This window comes from Cannabis sativa, chromosome 1 (genome assembly GCF_029168945.1).
Source record: "Cannabis sativa cultivar Pink pepper isolate KNU-18-1 chromosome 1, ASM2916894v1, whole genome shotgun sequence".
In the NCBI taxonomy this organism is placed as follows: domain Eukaryota; kingdom Viridiplantae; phylum Streptophyta; class Magnoliopsida; order Rosales; family Cannabaceae; genus Cannabis; species Cannabis sativa.
This window is the reverse complement of record NC_083601.1, coordinates 40111963-40129212: the sequence shown is the minus strand read 5'-3', so window position 1 is coordinate 40129212 and position 17250 is coordinate 40111963. Positions and strand designations below refer to the sequence as shown.

General features: G+C 32.6%; 2 protein-coding genes across 3 annotated transcripts; one reads left to right on the top strand and one right to left on the bottom strand.

The window, feature by feature from the left end:
* Positions 1 to 8559: 8559 nt before the first annotated feature.
* LOC115707480 (pyruvate, phosphate dikinase regulatory protein 2) lies at positions 8560 to 10795 on the top strand. Its single transcript, XM_030635458.2, has 3 exons — positions 8560 to 9168; positions 9658 to 10300; positions 10420 to 10795. The coding sequence occupies exons 1-3, from the start codon at positions 8677 to 8679 to the stop codon at positions 10521 to 10523; spliced, it is 1239 nt and encodes a 412-aa protein (XP_030491318.2). The 5' UTR covers positions 8560 to 8676; the 3' UTR covers positions 10524 to 10795.
* A 2926-nt stretch (positions 10796 to 13721) lies between these two features.
* LOC115707479 (uncharacterized) lies at positions 13722 to 16904 on the bottom strand. 2 transcript variants are annotated; one of them, XM_030635456.2, is made up of 7 exons: positions 16711 to 16904; positions 16508 to 16582; positions 16221 to 16352; positions 15914 to 16072; positions 15463 to 15553; positions 14392 to 14599; positions 13722 to 14250 (listed from the first exon to the last, which is right to left on the bottom strand). In XM_030635456.2, exons 3-7 carry the CDS (start codon positions 16239 to 16241, stop codon positions 14163 to 14165), a joined length of 567 nt encoding a protein of 188 aa, XP_030491316.1. In that variant the 5' UTR covers positions 16242 to 16352; positions 16508 to 16582; positions 16711 to 16904; the 3' UTR covers positions 13722 to 14162. The 2 variants fall into 2 exon arrangements, with proteins under 2 accessions (XP_030491316.1, XP_030491317.1); XM_030635457.2 differs by having other exon boundaries at positions 16700 to 16895.
* Positions 16905 to 17250: the final 346 nt, after the last annotated feature.

Below are 17250 nucleotides of genomic sequence, written 5' to 3'. Positions count from 1 at the left end.
TAGTAGACTCACTAGGAGTGAGGTCGATCCCACAGGGAGTGTAGTTAAGTACGTTAAAATTAAACTTTTACTTCTATTTGGTTAAATAAAAAATAAAGAAAGAATTAAGAATAATAAACTAGTAAGAAACAATTATATAAGAAAATTGAAAGTTAATAAAAACTAGGACTTCGATTTCAATTGTTTCTATTGAATATGGCCTAATATGATTATTTTCCTAATATTAATTTCTATGCAATAGCAGGTTTACTAAGGTAATTTATAGTCTTCTTAGATATATAAATCTCAATTACATGCAAACTTTCTACTCTCGTGATAAATTTAACATGCAACAGGCATTAAATACAGAAACCCTATAAGCTATCTAAACCATATAGGTATTCTCGTCCTATATCGAAATTCAGTTCTATTCTACTATAGCATATTTGACACTCACTTCTCAGATCTCGCATCAAAATCATAGACAGTTAATTGGTGATCAAGCAATTAAAAGTAATTAAGCACAAATAAAATAGAATACATAGAAATTAGGGGGAAAATTAATCATATTAAAACCATAAACAATGTTAAACAATATCCATCTAACCCTAATTAAAGTGTTTAGCTACACATGTTCATGAGAGCACAATCACACATATTAACTTTAAGAAAAGAGATGAAAATAGAGAAGAGAAGAATGCTGAAAACCCTCTGAAGAATGCCTCCAATATTGCAGTTGATCTCTCCACTTTGCATCTGTATTCTCTCTGTTTTTCTCTCTAAAATTACTTGCTGAAATCAACTCCCTTCTTCCCTGCATTGAAGGCCTAAAAAGATGGAAAAAACGCACATGTTTAAATTCCAATTCGAATTTAAATTTTTGGGAAACCTCAAACGAGATATTTTTCTGCTGCGTTGACTGATAGTATTTTAATCATAACTCTCTCGATATTGATCGGAATTGGACGATTCAAAATGTTCCGGAAAGATAAAAGAGAGATCTAGAACTTTCATGTTTTGACCTTTTCCAAAATCTAAACAAAACATCGTCGAATTCAGGCTTGAAGTTTCGGCTTTATTTCCTTGCACAATTTTCTCTATTTTAAATATCATGATATTTTTATCTTTTTCCCATCTTTTTCTCTGATATTTTTCTAATCTTCTTCTATTTTAAATCTGCAAAAATAAAAGATAACAAGCGTAAAAATGCTCCAAACACGATTAAAATTTAATTAAAAATATACTAAACTTAATTTAAAATTAATACTAAAAATAACCTAACAAATTCCCCCAAACTAAGCTTTTACTCGTCCTCGAGTAAGACACTAAATAAACATTAAACAAGTCAATCCTCAAAACATGAGTAATTTTCAAGTAGCTTCAATAACATGATTATGAAAAAATTCACTTATGCATATAATCCAGAATTTCAGTTCAATTGCACCCTTGACAGATTTCAATTTACTTTCATTTAGCTCACGAAACCATAGAATGCAATTAACTAACAATTAAACCACTTTATGCATGCCAATTAAAATTATCAATCCACTAACCCAAAATTTCATATGCTTGCAATACTTACTATTCTATACTAATATAAATTAATGCACAACCAAGAATCAGAAGGTCTTTCTAGGCTTGTAATGTTAGGCTTAGGGTAAAGGTAGTTGAAATGGTCATTTAAGCTTTACTATACCATAAGCTTCTCCAATCATGTCACCCAAAATATTTTTCACACAATCCCAATACCCCTTTTTCTAATTACTTGAGAGATATTGAATTTTTTGTCAACAAAATTGTAACAACTTTATATTTATCTTTTTTTTTTTTATTTGACATTGGTTATCAGATTTTTCTTTCTTTTCTGTTTTTTTTTTTTTTTTCAAGTTGTTGCCAATCAATTTTTTTTATATTCTCTCAATTTTCACACCTTTTCCACACACATACAACAAATTTCCCATCCAAATTCCCCCAAACTAAAGATCCACTTATGGTATAATTAGGGTTGAATATTTTGGATATTTATGGGTTTATCTTTTTAGGCTCAATATGTGTAGAAAAAAATAAGTTAAGGCTCAAAAAGGGTAACTAGGATAAAATTATAGGGATGGCTTGACAAGCACAATCGATTTAAAAAAAAATTGCCTAAATCACTTTCCTAGTCATGCATAATTTATTATTTCGCCTCAAATAGCAAGCAAGCAAGTTCTAGAATTTTCCAAACAACTTTCCACATGTCAAATTAGCATACATAAATCAATTCAATTACTAGAAAAATTACTTAATATGATTCCATGTTCTTTTAAAGCACAAAATTAAAATTAGTCAAGAGTATAACATCACCACGCACACGGATTTTTCGAAAAAATAAATAAACTTTTCAAATCATGTTATCTACCTACTTTCAGATTGACTCATATTAAGAAAATTGACTCAAAACAATAAAAACTTAAAACTAAAAATTAAAAGACATAAAACTTAAAAAAAAAAAAAAAACTCAAAATAAAAATAAAAATTAAGTCACCCCCCCCCAAACTAAAGTGACACATTGTCCCCAATGTGACATTAAAGAAAAAGAAAAGGAAACTAACCTGAGCGCCACATCAATAAGCGGTTGACGCCCGTAATAAGCGTCATGCAAGACAACTTGAAAATTGTTATTGTACATGCCTTCAAGCTTGGCAAGTGATGAGTTTGAACTAAAATCAGCACCAACAACATAAGACTTTGGATGATGAGCTTGGGGAGAAGCCTTTCGTAGCTCGCAGAGGATGTAATATGGTGTTGATGAAATATATGGATTCATTGGTGGTTTATTAGTCAATATCATTGATGAAGTAGAATCAATGATGTCATGTGCTTCCTCATCCTCCAATGTCACAGTATCTACTCTTTCATCTAACAACCCTTCTTCTTGTTGCTCACTCTCCACATGGCTATTCATACCCTCACTTGTGATTTCATATTCAATGAGTTGCTCTTCACAAGGATCTTGATCTTCAATTGTAGGCTCATTATCTTCCTTGTATTCAACTAATGACCCTTCTTCATTGTAGCAATAACTCTCATAACTTTCAGTATTGGAGTTATTACATTCTGAATCATGAGCCACTAAATTATCACATAAGGACCTCACCATTTCTGTTAAGCGATTAATCTCTCCTGGAAGTGATTGTAAAAGTGCTAGTAGTTGCTCCTCTTTTTCAGTTTGTTGGGATGAATTTGGGCAATAAGGTGGGTATTGGTGACTCCAACCCTGAAGTGATGGATCCCAATGTCAATCGTAATCAAAATCTGCCATATTATTCAATAGATTTATTACATCATAGCCTCTCATTAATAGAGGCGCTCCAGTTGCCTTTGCTCCACAATCAACCCAGCTTCTTGTTTCATCATTAAGTCCATTATAAAAGAGCCACGTAAAACACCCACTTGAGAAAGTGGGATAACATCTCTCTCCATACTCTTTAAATCTCCTCCAAGCAGAATAGAAAGGTTCATTGTGTTGTTGGGCAAAATCCTCAAGATATAGCATCTAGATTTGTCTTGCAGGTCAAACTCATAAGTAAAACATTAGTAAAATAAAAAAAAAGTTAAAACTAAATTAGTACTAAAAAGATAAAAATTTGAAAAAAAAAATAATACTAAAACTAAAAAAGAAAAACCAAATTAGAACAAAATTTAATTTTTAATAATATTAACTAACAATCCCCGGCAGCGGCGCCAAAAACTTGTTGCGATATTTTTGCACACGCAAGTGTACGTATCGTTTAAAGTAGTAGACTCACTAGGAGTGAGGTCGATCCCACAGGGAGTGTAGTTAAGTACGTTAAAATTAAACTTTTACTTCTATTTGGTTAAATAAAAAATAAAGAAAGAATTAAGAATAATAAACTAGTAAGAAACAATTATACAAGAAAATTGAAAGTTAATAAAAACTAGGGCTTCGATTTCAATTGTTTCTATTGAATATGGCCTAATATGATTATTTTCCTAATATTAATTTCTATGCAATAGCAGGTTTACTAAGGTAATTTATAGTCTTCTCAGATATATAAATCTCAATTACATGCAAACTTTCTACTCTCGTGATAAATTTAACATGCAACAGGCATTAAATACAGAAACCCTATAAGCTATCTAAACCATATAGGTACTCTCGTCCTATATCGAAATTCAGTTCTATTCTACTATAGCATATTTGACACTCACTTCTCAGATCTCGCATCAAAATCATAGACAGTTAATTGGTGATCAATCAATTAAAAGTAATTAAGCACAAATGAAATAGAATACATAGAAATTAGGGGGAAAATTAATCATATTAAAACCATAAACAATGTTAAACAATATCCATCTAACCCTAATTAAAGTGTTTAGCTACACATGTTCATGAGAGCACAATCACACATATTAACTTTAAGAAAAGAGATGAAAATAGAGAAGAGAAGAATGCTGAAAACCCTCTGAAGAATGCCTCCAATATTGCAGTTGATCTCTCCACTTTGCATCTGTATTCTCTCTGTTTTTCTCTCTAAAATTACTTGCTGAAATCAACTCCCTTCTTCCCTTTATATAGGCATTGAAGGCCTGAAAAGATGGAAAAAACGCACATGTTTAAATTCCAATTCGAATTTAAATTTTTGGGAAACCTCAAACGAGATATTTTTTCTGCTGCATTGACTGATAGTATTTTAATCATAACTCTCTCGATATTGATCGGAATTGGACAATTCAAGATGTTCCGGAAAGATAAAAGAGAGATCTAGAACTTTCATGTTTTGACCTTTTCCAAAATCTAAACAAAACATCGTCGAATTCAGGCTTGAAGTTTCGGCTTTATTTCCTTGCACAATTTTCTCTATTTTAAATATCATGATATTTTTATCTTATTCCCATCTTTTTCTCTGATATTTTTCTAATCTTCTTCTATTTTAAATCTGCAAAAATAAAAGATAACAAGCGTAAAAATGCTCCAAACACGATTAAAACTTAATTAAAAATATACTAAACTTAATTTAAAATTAATACTAAAAATAACCTAACAGCACACAATATTTTCCTACCATACCTAGGTTTTAAGAAAGACTCATCAACACATACAATAGGTCGACAAAACCTAAACCCACGCCTACAAGGACTAGTGAGAAGTAACAATATATACTTGAAGCGACCATACTCTACCATAACATATGTGATGGTACCTAGATTTCTCAACTTTAGCATGTGCAAGTAACCATGTAATTTTGAGTATGAAGCTTCAGGTGTACCCCGAACTAGGTGCAGTGCCTTCTCTCTGGACCTCCAAGCTTTTTCATAATTCATTGGGATCCCAAAATCCTTGTGCATATCTTTCCTTAATGTCAGAGGCCAAATGAATTGAGCCGTCAGTTACGAATTTATCCTTAATTAGGTGGGAAATTATTGAATGTGATACTTGACGATTATCTTTTCTTTGAACATCAAGAGAATATGGATGTAAATTTTGAAATATAGTCACCTCAAACATGTTAGAAATTATGTTCTTCTTCGCTCTTAATCTCCACCCACAATTTGGATCCTTATATGTAACGTACCAAATAGTAGTACTAAACTTTTTAACGAAGTAGTTGAACCCTTTCTTCATTGCATAGAAGCCAACAGTTAATCATCTTTAAATACTCTTTGTTTCTAAAAAACTTTCCTAGATGTAACTCCCCACGTGGTCTGCCACCCATAAATGTATAATGACTATTATTCTCGATGTCTTCTCTTGTAAATATTTTCTCTTTGAATTTACCGTACCTTGTCAAAGTAGAAAATAGATCGCTAAATCCAATATCATTGGTCCTTCTAGCATCATTAGGACCTCCAACGTCAATGGTCCCTCTAGCATCACTGGTTCTTCTAGCATTACTAGGAACTCTAACATCTGTGGTTCCTCTATTAGTAGTTCCGTTTGGACGACTACTACTAGTACTAGGTGTCAAGCGATCTTCTACGAGACCTTCTTCTCTTAGTCAGTTACCCTGGGTATTTGGAACAATAGTGGGCTCAGGTTCAAAGCTACAACAGTAGGGACCTCTGTATATTGATCGTCTCTTACATCATCATTGCCTTCAAAATACCATTCAGGGCCTGAACCATCACCAAAATCATCATGAATGTGCATTTGTGCTACAATATCAATTGTTGGCATCATATTGTTTAATTCAAGTAACACATCGATTGCCAACACCTCTAGATTTGTTTTTAAAATGAAACTCCCAACCTCGCTACGAGTATCCTAACAATACTTGTTGTGGGACTAGGATCGATACAAATATTATTCTTCACCAAAGACACAAACAAATGAGTAAATTCATCTGGCTTCTTTGCAAGCATAGATAAAAATAACCTTACACGCTTATCATTTCCAATAATTTCAGGGCGATTACATTATGCCTTTCATCATTTCATGTACTTGTAATTCACTTCTAATTTCAAGTCATACTACACTTTGTCTATATCGGGTTCTTCGTACAAAAGATCAACCAAACATAAGTAGGTTACATTCGTATTAATCTCGAATGTTAAATTTTTGGCTCGGTTATAAATTCATTCTCTATCCTCAAGTTCTGAAACACCATTATACATAACGAATGCAAAAACAGTTGAACCTGTCACAAACATTAAAAAAATACAATTAAAAATTCAGAACAAAATCTAACAGAAAAGTGATAAAAAAATCCTCAAAAAGCTATAAATCTGTCAAGCATCAAACCCCATCGGGCCTACTATCGAGCCCATCATCCCTGACCTTAGGTCCACGATGACCATCAAACTAGCATCGGGAAAATATCAGGCCCATCGAGTCCTGTCCTTAGGTCTAAGTTGACCATCGAACTAGCATTGGGCCGATATTGAGCCAATTGGGCCATCATCCCTGTCCTTAGATCTAAGAACCCCATTAGACTAGCATTGAACCCCTGTCAAACTAGACGAAAAAAATGCAAAAACTAAAAAAATCTAAAGGAAGTAGACAACAACCATTTTAACATAAAATAGCAAAAATAAATAAATAAAAAAAACAACCCACAGATCAATCATGAGAATAACATTATAAACTAAATATAAGGAGCAATAACAAAAAACAAAAAATCACTTACCTATTGATTGTTGTCTAAGTTTGTTCGGTGCTCCAAGAATAGACCAAACTCTTTAACTTCGTATACTTTGTATTAGGTTGGAAAAGTTAATTGTATACTAAAAATAAATTTTTAGTGAGAATTTGTTAGAGAGAATGAGAGTTGATGAGGTTTTGAGAAAAGAAGTGAAGTGAGAAAGAGAGCGGACGACTGAGAGGGCGAAGAGTGTATACAAGGGCATTTTAAGTACGCATATCCATTTTCTCAATATGCATTAATATTGATCAATTTTTTCATTTTTTTCTTAATATTGCATTAAAATTCAAATTTCTCAATTAGAAGGGTACATTTTTTAAACCCTTTTTCATCCCACTCTTTATTTTAATAAACAATGGAATAAAAATTATTAACGTACAGGACATTTTTGCCATGGTTTTATGCCTTTTATGGCTTTGTGCCTTTTATGGTATTTGTGCCATTGTTTTGGCTTGTCTTTATTTGTTTAGGATAGTTTTGTGTTATGGTCAATGGACAAGAGAAATAATCTATTTTGAGCTCATAATTTCTACTTTAACAACTTTTTCAGTTTTAATAGATAAGTATTTCAAGTCTTTTTAAGTCTTTATTTTTAATATGGATTGGTTTACCATCGTTTTTTTCACATTAACTTTTTTCATTATATTGTCTAGTAATAGAGTTTTATTTTTTGTTATTTTGTAGGTTGTTTTGTGGATGGCCTATAATTACAGAGAATTTTCTGATAAGTTTTATTTTAAATATAATCTGTTTGATATTAATTTTCAGCAGTTTTAAATTAGGGTGCTAGTTTGTTGTCACTAGCCAAAAGGTAATACCTTTGGCTAGTTATACTTAGAAATTCTGTTGTTTTTTAGTTTTTTAGTATTGTTGAGCTTGTGTTTTAGGTTGTGTGTTGAATTCTAAGTTTGTATTTTAATTTTATTTTGAAGATTTCCATTCTAATATAATTTTTGATTTTGGTGTTATTATGTTTTTTTTAGTTTCGCTATCTCTGACGGCAACTATTATAAGGGGAAGGTATTTTTCAATGTAACGAAGAGTTGTTTGAAGACGTTATAGCTTTATTGTCTAAATTTATGGGGACAGTTGTTGCTTGCAATATGTATTCTGCAGCTCATGGTTTGACAAAATATGCCCTTCGGTTAGACGATGAGCTATCCTGGTTCGAGGAGATTCCACCGCCGATTGTGGTTTGCTGCATTGTTAATCATGTGTGACTCTGTTCACTGCGTAAAAAAAAAATATTAACGTTCATATTTAAAGTAATTAAAATTTAAACATGCCATTACATTAAAACTCCTATGTTTTAATATTTTTTGTTTTGATTTTTTGGAATCTTAGACAAGCAAACAAGTTCCTTGTTGGTTTGAGGCTTTCAAGGCTTAAGCCGTTGGGCTTAAAATTACTGCATCCTTCCTTAAATGGGCCCTGATCAACAAGGCCTATGTATTCGTCGCTTCGGCTGTAACGAAGGTCCTCATTTCTTTCTTGTGTTATATTGGTGCCTTTTAAGAATTTGCAGTAATTAAAATTAATTAAATATAAAATAAGTATGTTTGCTTCTTCCAGCTTCAACCTCTCCAACCCCAATCTACGTACCACTCTCGCTGCTTCGAATTCGATCATCCCCGAATCTCCAAACCCCCGAACCCTCTCTCTCCATACCCAACTCGAGACTCCTCACGAGCCCGACTCTGACTCAGATAATCAGGCCCCCAAGTTCAAGGGCAGTCCTCAGCTGAAGCGATGGTCAAGGGCCCGTGCCATTCGCTCCGGTCGAAAATTGGACCGCTCTACTCATCGCTCCCAAGCTCTCCAATTAGATCGGCAAATTCAGCTCATAGAAAGCGCCGAGCTTGAGCCTGCAACCGCTGCTGGAGCTGGAGCCGATACAGACGTGGCGGCTTCGTCGTCGAAATCGATTTACATGATCTCCGATGGAACTGGATGGACGGCGGAACATTCAGTTAGCGCAGCGTTGGGGCAGTTCGAGCACTGTTTGGTGGACCGTGGGTGTCCTGTTCAGACCCACTTGTTTTCCGGGGTACTTTTGTAATTTCAGAATTTAAATATCTTTTAGCTACAGGATTTTTTTTAGTATATTTTAAATTAAATATATATAATGCTTTTTTTTTTTATTATTATTATTTTTTTTGAAAGAGAGAAATTAAATTTGCTTTTTTGAATAAAAAGAATATACATGTAGTTGTTCAATTATTTTTTTAAGTGAAAAAAATAATAATATAACTAATGAATATTTTAAGATAAAAATATATATATATATTGAATAATATATTTTTCTTAAAATTGGATATTAATTTTTTTAATCCTATAAATAAATACTTATATAAAGATAAAATATAGTACAATCTTACATACAAAATTTATTTAATTTGACAAAATGTAGTGTGCAATATTAGTCTAAAATCAGATTAAACATTCCAAAAAAAAAAAGAAAATATTAGTCTCAAATCTGATTAATATTTTAATTATTATAAATGACTTGTCTTAATTTATATATTTTTAATGTCAGATTGATGATGTAGAGCCGTTAATGGAGATTGTGAAGCAAGCAGCGAAAGAGGGTGCTATGGTGGTATACACTTTGGCTGATCCTTCCATGGCCGAAGCTGCAAAGCAAGCCTGCAAGTTGTGGGGTCTACCGTCGACTGACATATTGGGCCCCATCACAGAGGCTATAGCTTCTCATCTTCGTGTCTCGCCATCCGGCCTGCCACGTGGGGCTCCTGGCCGGAATATCCCCCTCTCCGACGAGTACTTCCGGAGGATAGAAGCCATCGAGTTCACCATCAAGCAGGACGATGGGGCTTTGCCTCAGAATTTGCACAAGGCTGATATTATTCTTGCGGGTGTCTCTCGTACTGGGAAGACGCCATTATCGATTTATCTTGCTCAAAAGGGCTACAAAGTGGCAAATGTGCCCATTGTTATGGGCGTTGATTTGCCCAAAACGCTTTTCCAGGTTGACCCAGAAAAGGTTTTTGGTTTGACTATAAACCCATTAGTGTTGCAGACTATTAGGAGGGCCAGAGCTAAGACTTTGGGGTTTACTACAGAAGTGGGGAATATTAATTACTCAGAAATGAGTTATGTTAGAAGGGAGCTTGAATTCGCTGGCAGGATTTTTTCCCAGAATCCTGTTTGGCCTGTAATCGGTAAGCATATATAGTTAACGAGTTGTTCATTCAAATACTTCTCAGCTTGACCAATGACATAATATAGTTTAGTTTATCAAAATCACAATGATGGATATCCATTCTTTAATGAAATGCAGAAGTAACAGGAAAAGCAATAGAAGAAACTGCTGCCGTTGTATTGAGGCTTTATCAGGATAGGAAGCACAGATGCACAATGCCGAGAATCTCAAAGCGTTACTAAAGCTGGTTATGTGTTATCTTAAAGCTTTAAGGATGCAAAAGAGCCATCTACCTAGTCCTCGATATGAGATGATGTTGAAATTTGCTCTGCTTTTCATACTGTCATACCCAGGGTTATAACATCATATTCTGAAAATTGTAACTGTCTATATTGTATCATATCAGATAATTCAATACAAGTATACTGCATACTGTATGCTATTGACTGTTGTTTTTAATGTGCTTGACTCAAATAATATATAGCTCGCCAGAAGATAGCCTTCATATAGGGAAGATACTTGAACTTATATGAATTTTTCCAACCTATAATCAAAATGTTTCAATGGAATATTATAATTCGTCACAAGAATTTCGTGTAGTTAAGATTGAGTTTGCAAAAATTACCCCTTTTCAAATATGCTAACTCCAAAAAAGTGTTAGAAGAGAGAGCTGTCTACGTTTGTTGTAGGGTCATGACTTAATGGAGAAATCATTGTCTTATTTTCCCAATGAAATCCTCCTTGTTAGACTCCAGCATAGCTGTAAATACATTCGCGCAGTGCTAGTCCACTACATATTTTTTGGATTTTTTAAAATACAGGAGGTGCCGTATATGCCATAAAAAATATAAATTGTGTTGTACGGTGTCATAAAAAAATATAGATCGTTCTATGCCGTCGATTAATTTATAGGGTAAAGTTCATAATGATTCGTTAGCTCAATAGTGATTAGTGTAATGTTTTTTTAGGCTGTAATGATTTTTTTTAGGCCGGTTCATTTTTTCTTAAATAGAATTGATGAGCTAATTACTAAAATATGTATGCATTTTATAGTTTTGTTTACTTTTACATCTTTTTTCAGTCACACACAATTATATAATAAAATAATTATAATTATTAAAATTAAATATTTTCTCAAGATATAGAATTTTAATATCACTATCATTTTAATTGATAAATAAATATTTATTATTGTTATTATTATTATTAAATTATTGGGCCTTTCAAAGTGTCGTGCTTTTTAGTTATTCTATTCGTGTTTATGCATTGTGCTTTCAAATTTGTCGTGTTGTGTTTAAGTCCATATTTTTCATGCCATGTCATGCTAATTCCCAACACCACACCATGTCATGCTTAAATTCAAATTTCATGTCGTATCATGTTTAACCACATCTTTTTGTGCCGATCGTGCTCGTGTCTTAGGTTTGTGTCATGTCAAAAAGTCCCAACCCATATTTACACTTACCCAAGATTCAAATCCATAATCCTCAATGTTGTTTGGTTGTTTGTAGCTTCCATATTCGGATAACAAGCTCAGTATAGAAAATTGCCTTCGTCAATAACTAATATCAATTGACGTAACAAAAAAGAAAGTTTGAACATCAGTAAGGTCGGCCCTAAACAGTAAACATAGGCGGGCTAGGCCCGCACTTGAGACTCGCTTATTTTAGGGGCTCAAATAAAAAAAATAATTTTTAAAAAATATACATATTTTTTTAAAAATACCATTTATCTTTATAGTAAAGTCTAATTTTTTTTTTTTTTTTGTCTATGACCCATTTCAATTCAAGGTCGGCCTTGAACAACAGTATACTAATAAAAAAGTATACTGTGTTTTTTATTTGAAGACAAACTTTTTAAAAATTGTTTATTTCATAAGTTCCTTGAATCATTCATTGGTTTCAACTTTATAAAGCTGAAAGATTTGACTAACTCTTACTATCTACATATTTTGTTTAAGAAGTTATACAACAAAGTTGAATTTTTAGTTTAAAAATTGGCAAACAAATTTCATTGGTGAAATTTAGGTGATGTTCAAACAACTTTCTTTAAGAAATTGAGAGACAAGTAATGTTTCTTATTAGTATATGACAATAAATTGTAGATACTCTTAATATATAATTATTTAAACAAAAATACTACTGTTCTTAATTGTTGAATCTTTCAATGAGGAGAATTCTTTCTTATTATTATTTGGACTATATTTTTCTTGTGGTGGTAATATGGCACCGCCTTATAAGGTTTTCCATAACCCGAAATTCATGTTTTCTACAAAGATTCTACTTTTTGTTCCACTGTCATAAGACCGAACGGTACATAGTTTCAGTTTGTGTCTAAGTGCCCTTATGACAAGATACATGTACCACTTTAAAAAGTCAAAAGTAGAAATAGACCGACCAAAATACATATAACCCAACTTCTTAATGTTGTTTGGTTTTAAATCTAAATAATCTAGAACATTTTATAAAAATAAATTACTTGTATATTCTATTCATTGGTTTGTTTTGCATGAGTGATTTGATTTGATTCTAATAACATGCTGTGTTTCCACCAGTGACAATAATGATATTCTTTAGGAGTACTTGCCGTCTTATTTAATCTTAAAATTGCATGATGTTTACCTATTTTATTGATTCTTATGATCATACACATGATTTTTATAAAAAAAAATCACATACTTTATTGTGGCGGATTTCTTTTAATGTTTTCTAAGTGGAGCGCGATGAGATCTAATCAGTGAGATGTTGTTATAACAAGCTCTGGCCTAAAAACAAAAACAAATTAATAGGCCAGAAATCAAACACACGCAACGCAGTGGTGCCTTCAATATTCGACACCTACCCCTACCCAAGGGCTGGTAAGAGATTCCATGTTTAGAAAAAGCTTGGGATTGGGTTAGGTATAAATTAAATATCACTGTTGGCACAAGCTAATCACGAAATGATTTCTTATTAGTACCTTTTTCTTGGTAGTTTAATGGCTATATGTTATGCATTTATTCTTAATCTAGAGACCAACCATTTGGAAATCACATGTAACACACACACACATATTTATATATTGTTGTCAGCAATTTAAAAAACTAATAACCCCATCTGCCAAACTTGTTAGTATTAATTTTTGGGCTCATTGCAGAGATCCACAAACATAGTCTCTAAAATTCAGTGCCAGAGCCTGTTGAAACAGGACAAGCATACTTTGTCTTTAACTTGAAAAAACAAAAAGACGTTGAAAAGGAATGGTATATACTTATTTATTTATATTGGCTTAAAGCATAAGCTTCAAGTGCGCGCGTGCAAAGATGAATACTTTATTGCTGGGCAAACTAGCCTCACTTGCCCACTCTCCCACATGGAACCCATATACAACATAAGGAGTAACTTGAACTTGGATTTGCCAAAATAGTGAAGAAAAGTGGCAAAAGCTTGGAGAGGGAGAAATGAGTCAATAAAAGAGAAAGTATTATTTAACTCTCTGATCTTCCACCGATCTTCCATTAAGGCTGTCTGGAGCCACCAAATCTTTACAAAAAAAGAAGAGCACATCATGTGTTTCAATCTCATCCATCTAACTTAAAAAAAAGATTCCCTCTCTTTGTCACTAGTGTATTGTGTCTTTGTCTCTCATTTCTATGGAGTATTTTGGTTAAAAGGCACGGGTCTTCGATCCAAATCAAGCTCACTTCCTCATTTATGCCTCTTTTCTCCTTGTTTACTTTTTCTCAGAAAGCTCTGTTTAGAATTTGGCCAATTGGTTTAAGAAAGGTATCTCCCTTTAATTATTTTCTTTATTAAACAATTTTGGACCCTTCCCTATTTGCCTTTTGTGCATTGGAAATCCCAATTCCAATCCCAAAGGGTAAGACAACTCATGTATGACTACTACTGCAAATCAAGACCGTTGTCATCTGTGTTGTACTTGCTCATTGACAGTGTTAGGTATATCAGCAAGATTGTTCCCACACTTGACCTGTCATCCAAAATCACAGCATTTGAATAAACACTTGAAAACAAGTCTATTTATTTATCATACGTACAAATAAAAAGGAAATGGGATTAGTAGTAAAAGGCTGAGATGGTAAAGAAAAAAAAACAGAAATAAAAAACTTACAAAGTGGCAAAAAAGAAAAGAATTTTCTTGGGATCAAAAGCCCAAGAAGAAGAACGCTTGAAGCTATTTCTTCTAAGAACGGATCTACCATCAGTGACGGTGCTAATGTTGCCGGCTGTGATGGTGATCTGATGATGGACTTGTGGGTTACTCGAGTTTTCAGTGGTCCCTAGTGTCACCCCTGAGGCCTTTTCTGGCGTGCATGACCCTACAAAACCAAGTAAGCTGCAAAATAAATAATACCATTCCTTGATTTCCATACTTAAGATTATGACGGTTTAACTAGAAAAATCAGATTTCTATTGCCTAAAAGAAAAGAAAAGAAACTTGTCAACCCAATGTTGGAATACTGTTAACACTTAAAAGAGGATAATGGCCCCAAAATATGATACTGAAATACCAACAAAAAGACTAAAAGATATTAAACCATCTCTTCCTGTACCGACTTATGGAAACCCAGAACCAAAATCCCCAAATCAAATTTATCTACTGCAATCTATAATTGACATGTTTGTACAAAAGTCACTGTTTCACATTATTAAACTTGAAAACGATATATACCTTAACAAATTTTCAACTACCATTTATATTTTGAAAACTTATTCAACTAACAATTGTTTTTTGGCTAGACTTCAACTAACAAGTTGAATTGTATAACCTCAGCCAACTAAAATAAGTTACGGAAGTGGAAAGATAAGTATGACTAATCATGACGGTAATCCCTCCTAAGTAATGAGTCACCCACCTTAAGTGAAGTTGGTGAATTTTGTTTTTAAACAAAATATGTAGCATATATATCCAATTTGCGGGTTCAATTTTAATATTTTTATCTTTTAATTGTGTGGTCGATCGTTGTATCCGTATTAATCTCAATAAGTCATATATATGAACAAATGGTTAATAAGTTAAAGTTGGACCCCATTAAGTAAATGACAAACCAATTAAATGAGTATAGCCAAGGTGGAATAATTGGAGGGTAGTAGTAAACTGTGAAGAATTTTGTTCATATGAAATAGTGAAAATGTTAATGAAAAGAGAATTACACAAAAACTGTATTAGTTATATACCAACCTCTTGGTGATGGTCCAGCATCTCTTTCATTAGTATTTGTAGTTGAACCACGCTGAGAACCTTTCCTAGACTGACTTCTCTGCAACTTAGCCTAAAAAAGGTAGAAAAATAAGAATGGAAATGAAAAGAAGATGAGCATCAATACTTATAAATTGAAATTTCATTAATGAAGAAAAAAGAAATTCAAAGTCAAGGAAACAAAGAGAGGTAATAAATAATAATGCTCGAGAAAGAGGCCCATTGATATTACTTGCGTGTAAAACAAATATAATATTTCCTCTGTTTCAACAAAATCATTATTAATTATGAGACTACTAATTGAAAATACTGAAGGCGACTTATATGAAAAATAAATAAATAAATAAATACAACAGCTAAAAAATTTGTTTTAGAATTTGCAACCTGAATAAATAATGAAAATCAGGAAAAAGGAATAAGAAAAAAAACTAACTTTGGTTCTTGAATTTGCTGATGCGGTATCTTTATCGTTGCCATTAGAGAAAGTTTCCATGTCAATTACAAAGCTATCGGATTTATCTGTTGCGTAATGGAAACCATTTAAATGATCCGAAACAGAGATTTTCTGAAGCTTTTCTTCTAATCCATGAGCCTGAAAACGAAATTCTTTTCTGAATTAGTTTTGAATTAAACAAAAAAATTTATGGGCAAGGAGAACAATCGATAATTGAGGGCCAATGAAACAGTTGGAAAGATTGACAATAAAATAATAATATAAGGTATTGAAAACCAATACTAACCAGCTTCGTATTTTCCGCCATTTCCGTCAGTTTCCCAGGAAAATAAAAAACGAAACAGAGATGGGATGATATTTATGTACAGCGTCAGAAATTGCGTACCCAATGGGGCAAATAGCTATCAACCACCTGAGCCTGATCCACCCCAAGAAAAATATTGAATTAGTCAGAGCTATAGTTGAGCGTGAATAAACTAATACCGTATGAGACAAATCTCTCGTGAGAGAACAACGAAGAAATAAGAAGAAAATCAAATTGAATAAATTAAAGAAAAAATGAAAAAGAAAAACCTTGATGGGATTATCTCTCCAAAATTTCTCGGTTGGTTTGGTGAAATTTTCAACACCTTCAGATACGTCAAGATCCTGAACATAATTTTGACAAAACAAAGACAAAGCCTTTAGATTAAATTATGAATAAAAATTCTGTTTTAGTTTTAGTTTTTTTTTTTTTGGGAGACAGAACAATGCAGAGGAGCTTACTGGGAACTTACTCTGATTTTTTTTTTCTTTTCTGAAGGGTCTGATTGGAGATGTGATTTTCTCGAAGCAGAGGGAGAGAGAAAAGGAGAAATTTGCTTACAGGGGAAGAGAGAGAAAGAGAATTGTAAACGAGTGAGGATGTGATCGTGTGTGGGTGTTTGCAAGGAAAGAAACGGTGGGGAAATGCAATATCTTAGCCTTTATTACCCCATTTTATAAGATTATTTTTGTTAGCAATTATATAAAATAGTCTTAGCAAAAAAATTATACAAATTAGGTTAATTAAACTCTACCATCAATCACTTATTATAAAATATTAATCCATTTTAATATTCAAATATATATGTAATTTTCTTTTCAAAGTTACAATATTATCTGTATATTTGTTTTTTAAAAAATTTCAAATAATTTTCAATAATAAAAATAAATTTAAATTTTTTTGAACATACGTGCTAAATTACAAAATTTTAGTGGCGTAGACTATTCAAATTTTTTAAAACATTTATAAAAATGATATTATAATTATAACATATATTACTCTAGACAAAAAA

Coding starts and splice junctions, on each gene's coding strand:
- LOC115707479 (XM_030635456.2), bottom strand. CDS start 16,241: ATGGCGGAAAATACGAAGCTG. Junction 15,554..15,913: donor CAGCAAATTCAAGAACCAAA/GTTAGTTTTTTT, acceptor TACCTTTTTTAG/GCTAAGTTGCAGAGAAGTCA. Junction 14,251..14,391: donor CTTTTCTTTTTTGCCACTTT/GTAAGTTTTTTA, acceptor TTTGGATGACAG/GTCAAGTGTGGGAACAATCT.
- LOC115707480 (XM_030635458.2), top strand. CDS start 8,677: ATGTTTGCTTCTTCCAGCTTCAACCTCTCCAACCCCAATCTACGTACC. Junction 9,169..9,657: donor AGACCCACTTGTTTTCCGGG/GTACTTTTGTAA, acceptor TTTTAATGTCAG/ATTGATGATGTAGAGCCGTT. Junction 10,301..10,419: donor TCCTGTTTGGCCTGTAATCG/GTAAGCATATAT, acceptor AATGAAATGCAG/AAGTAACAGGAAAAGCAATA.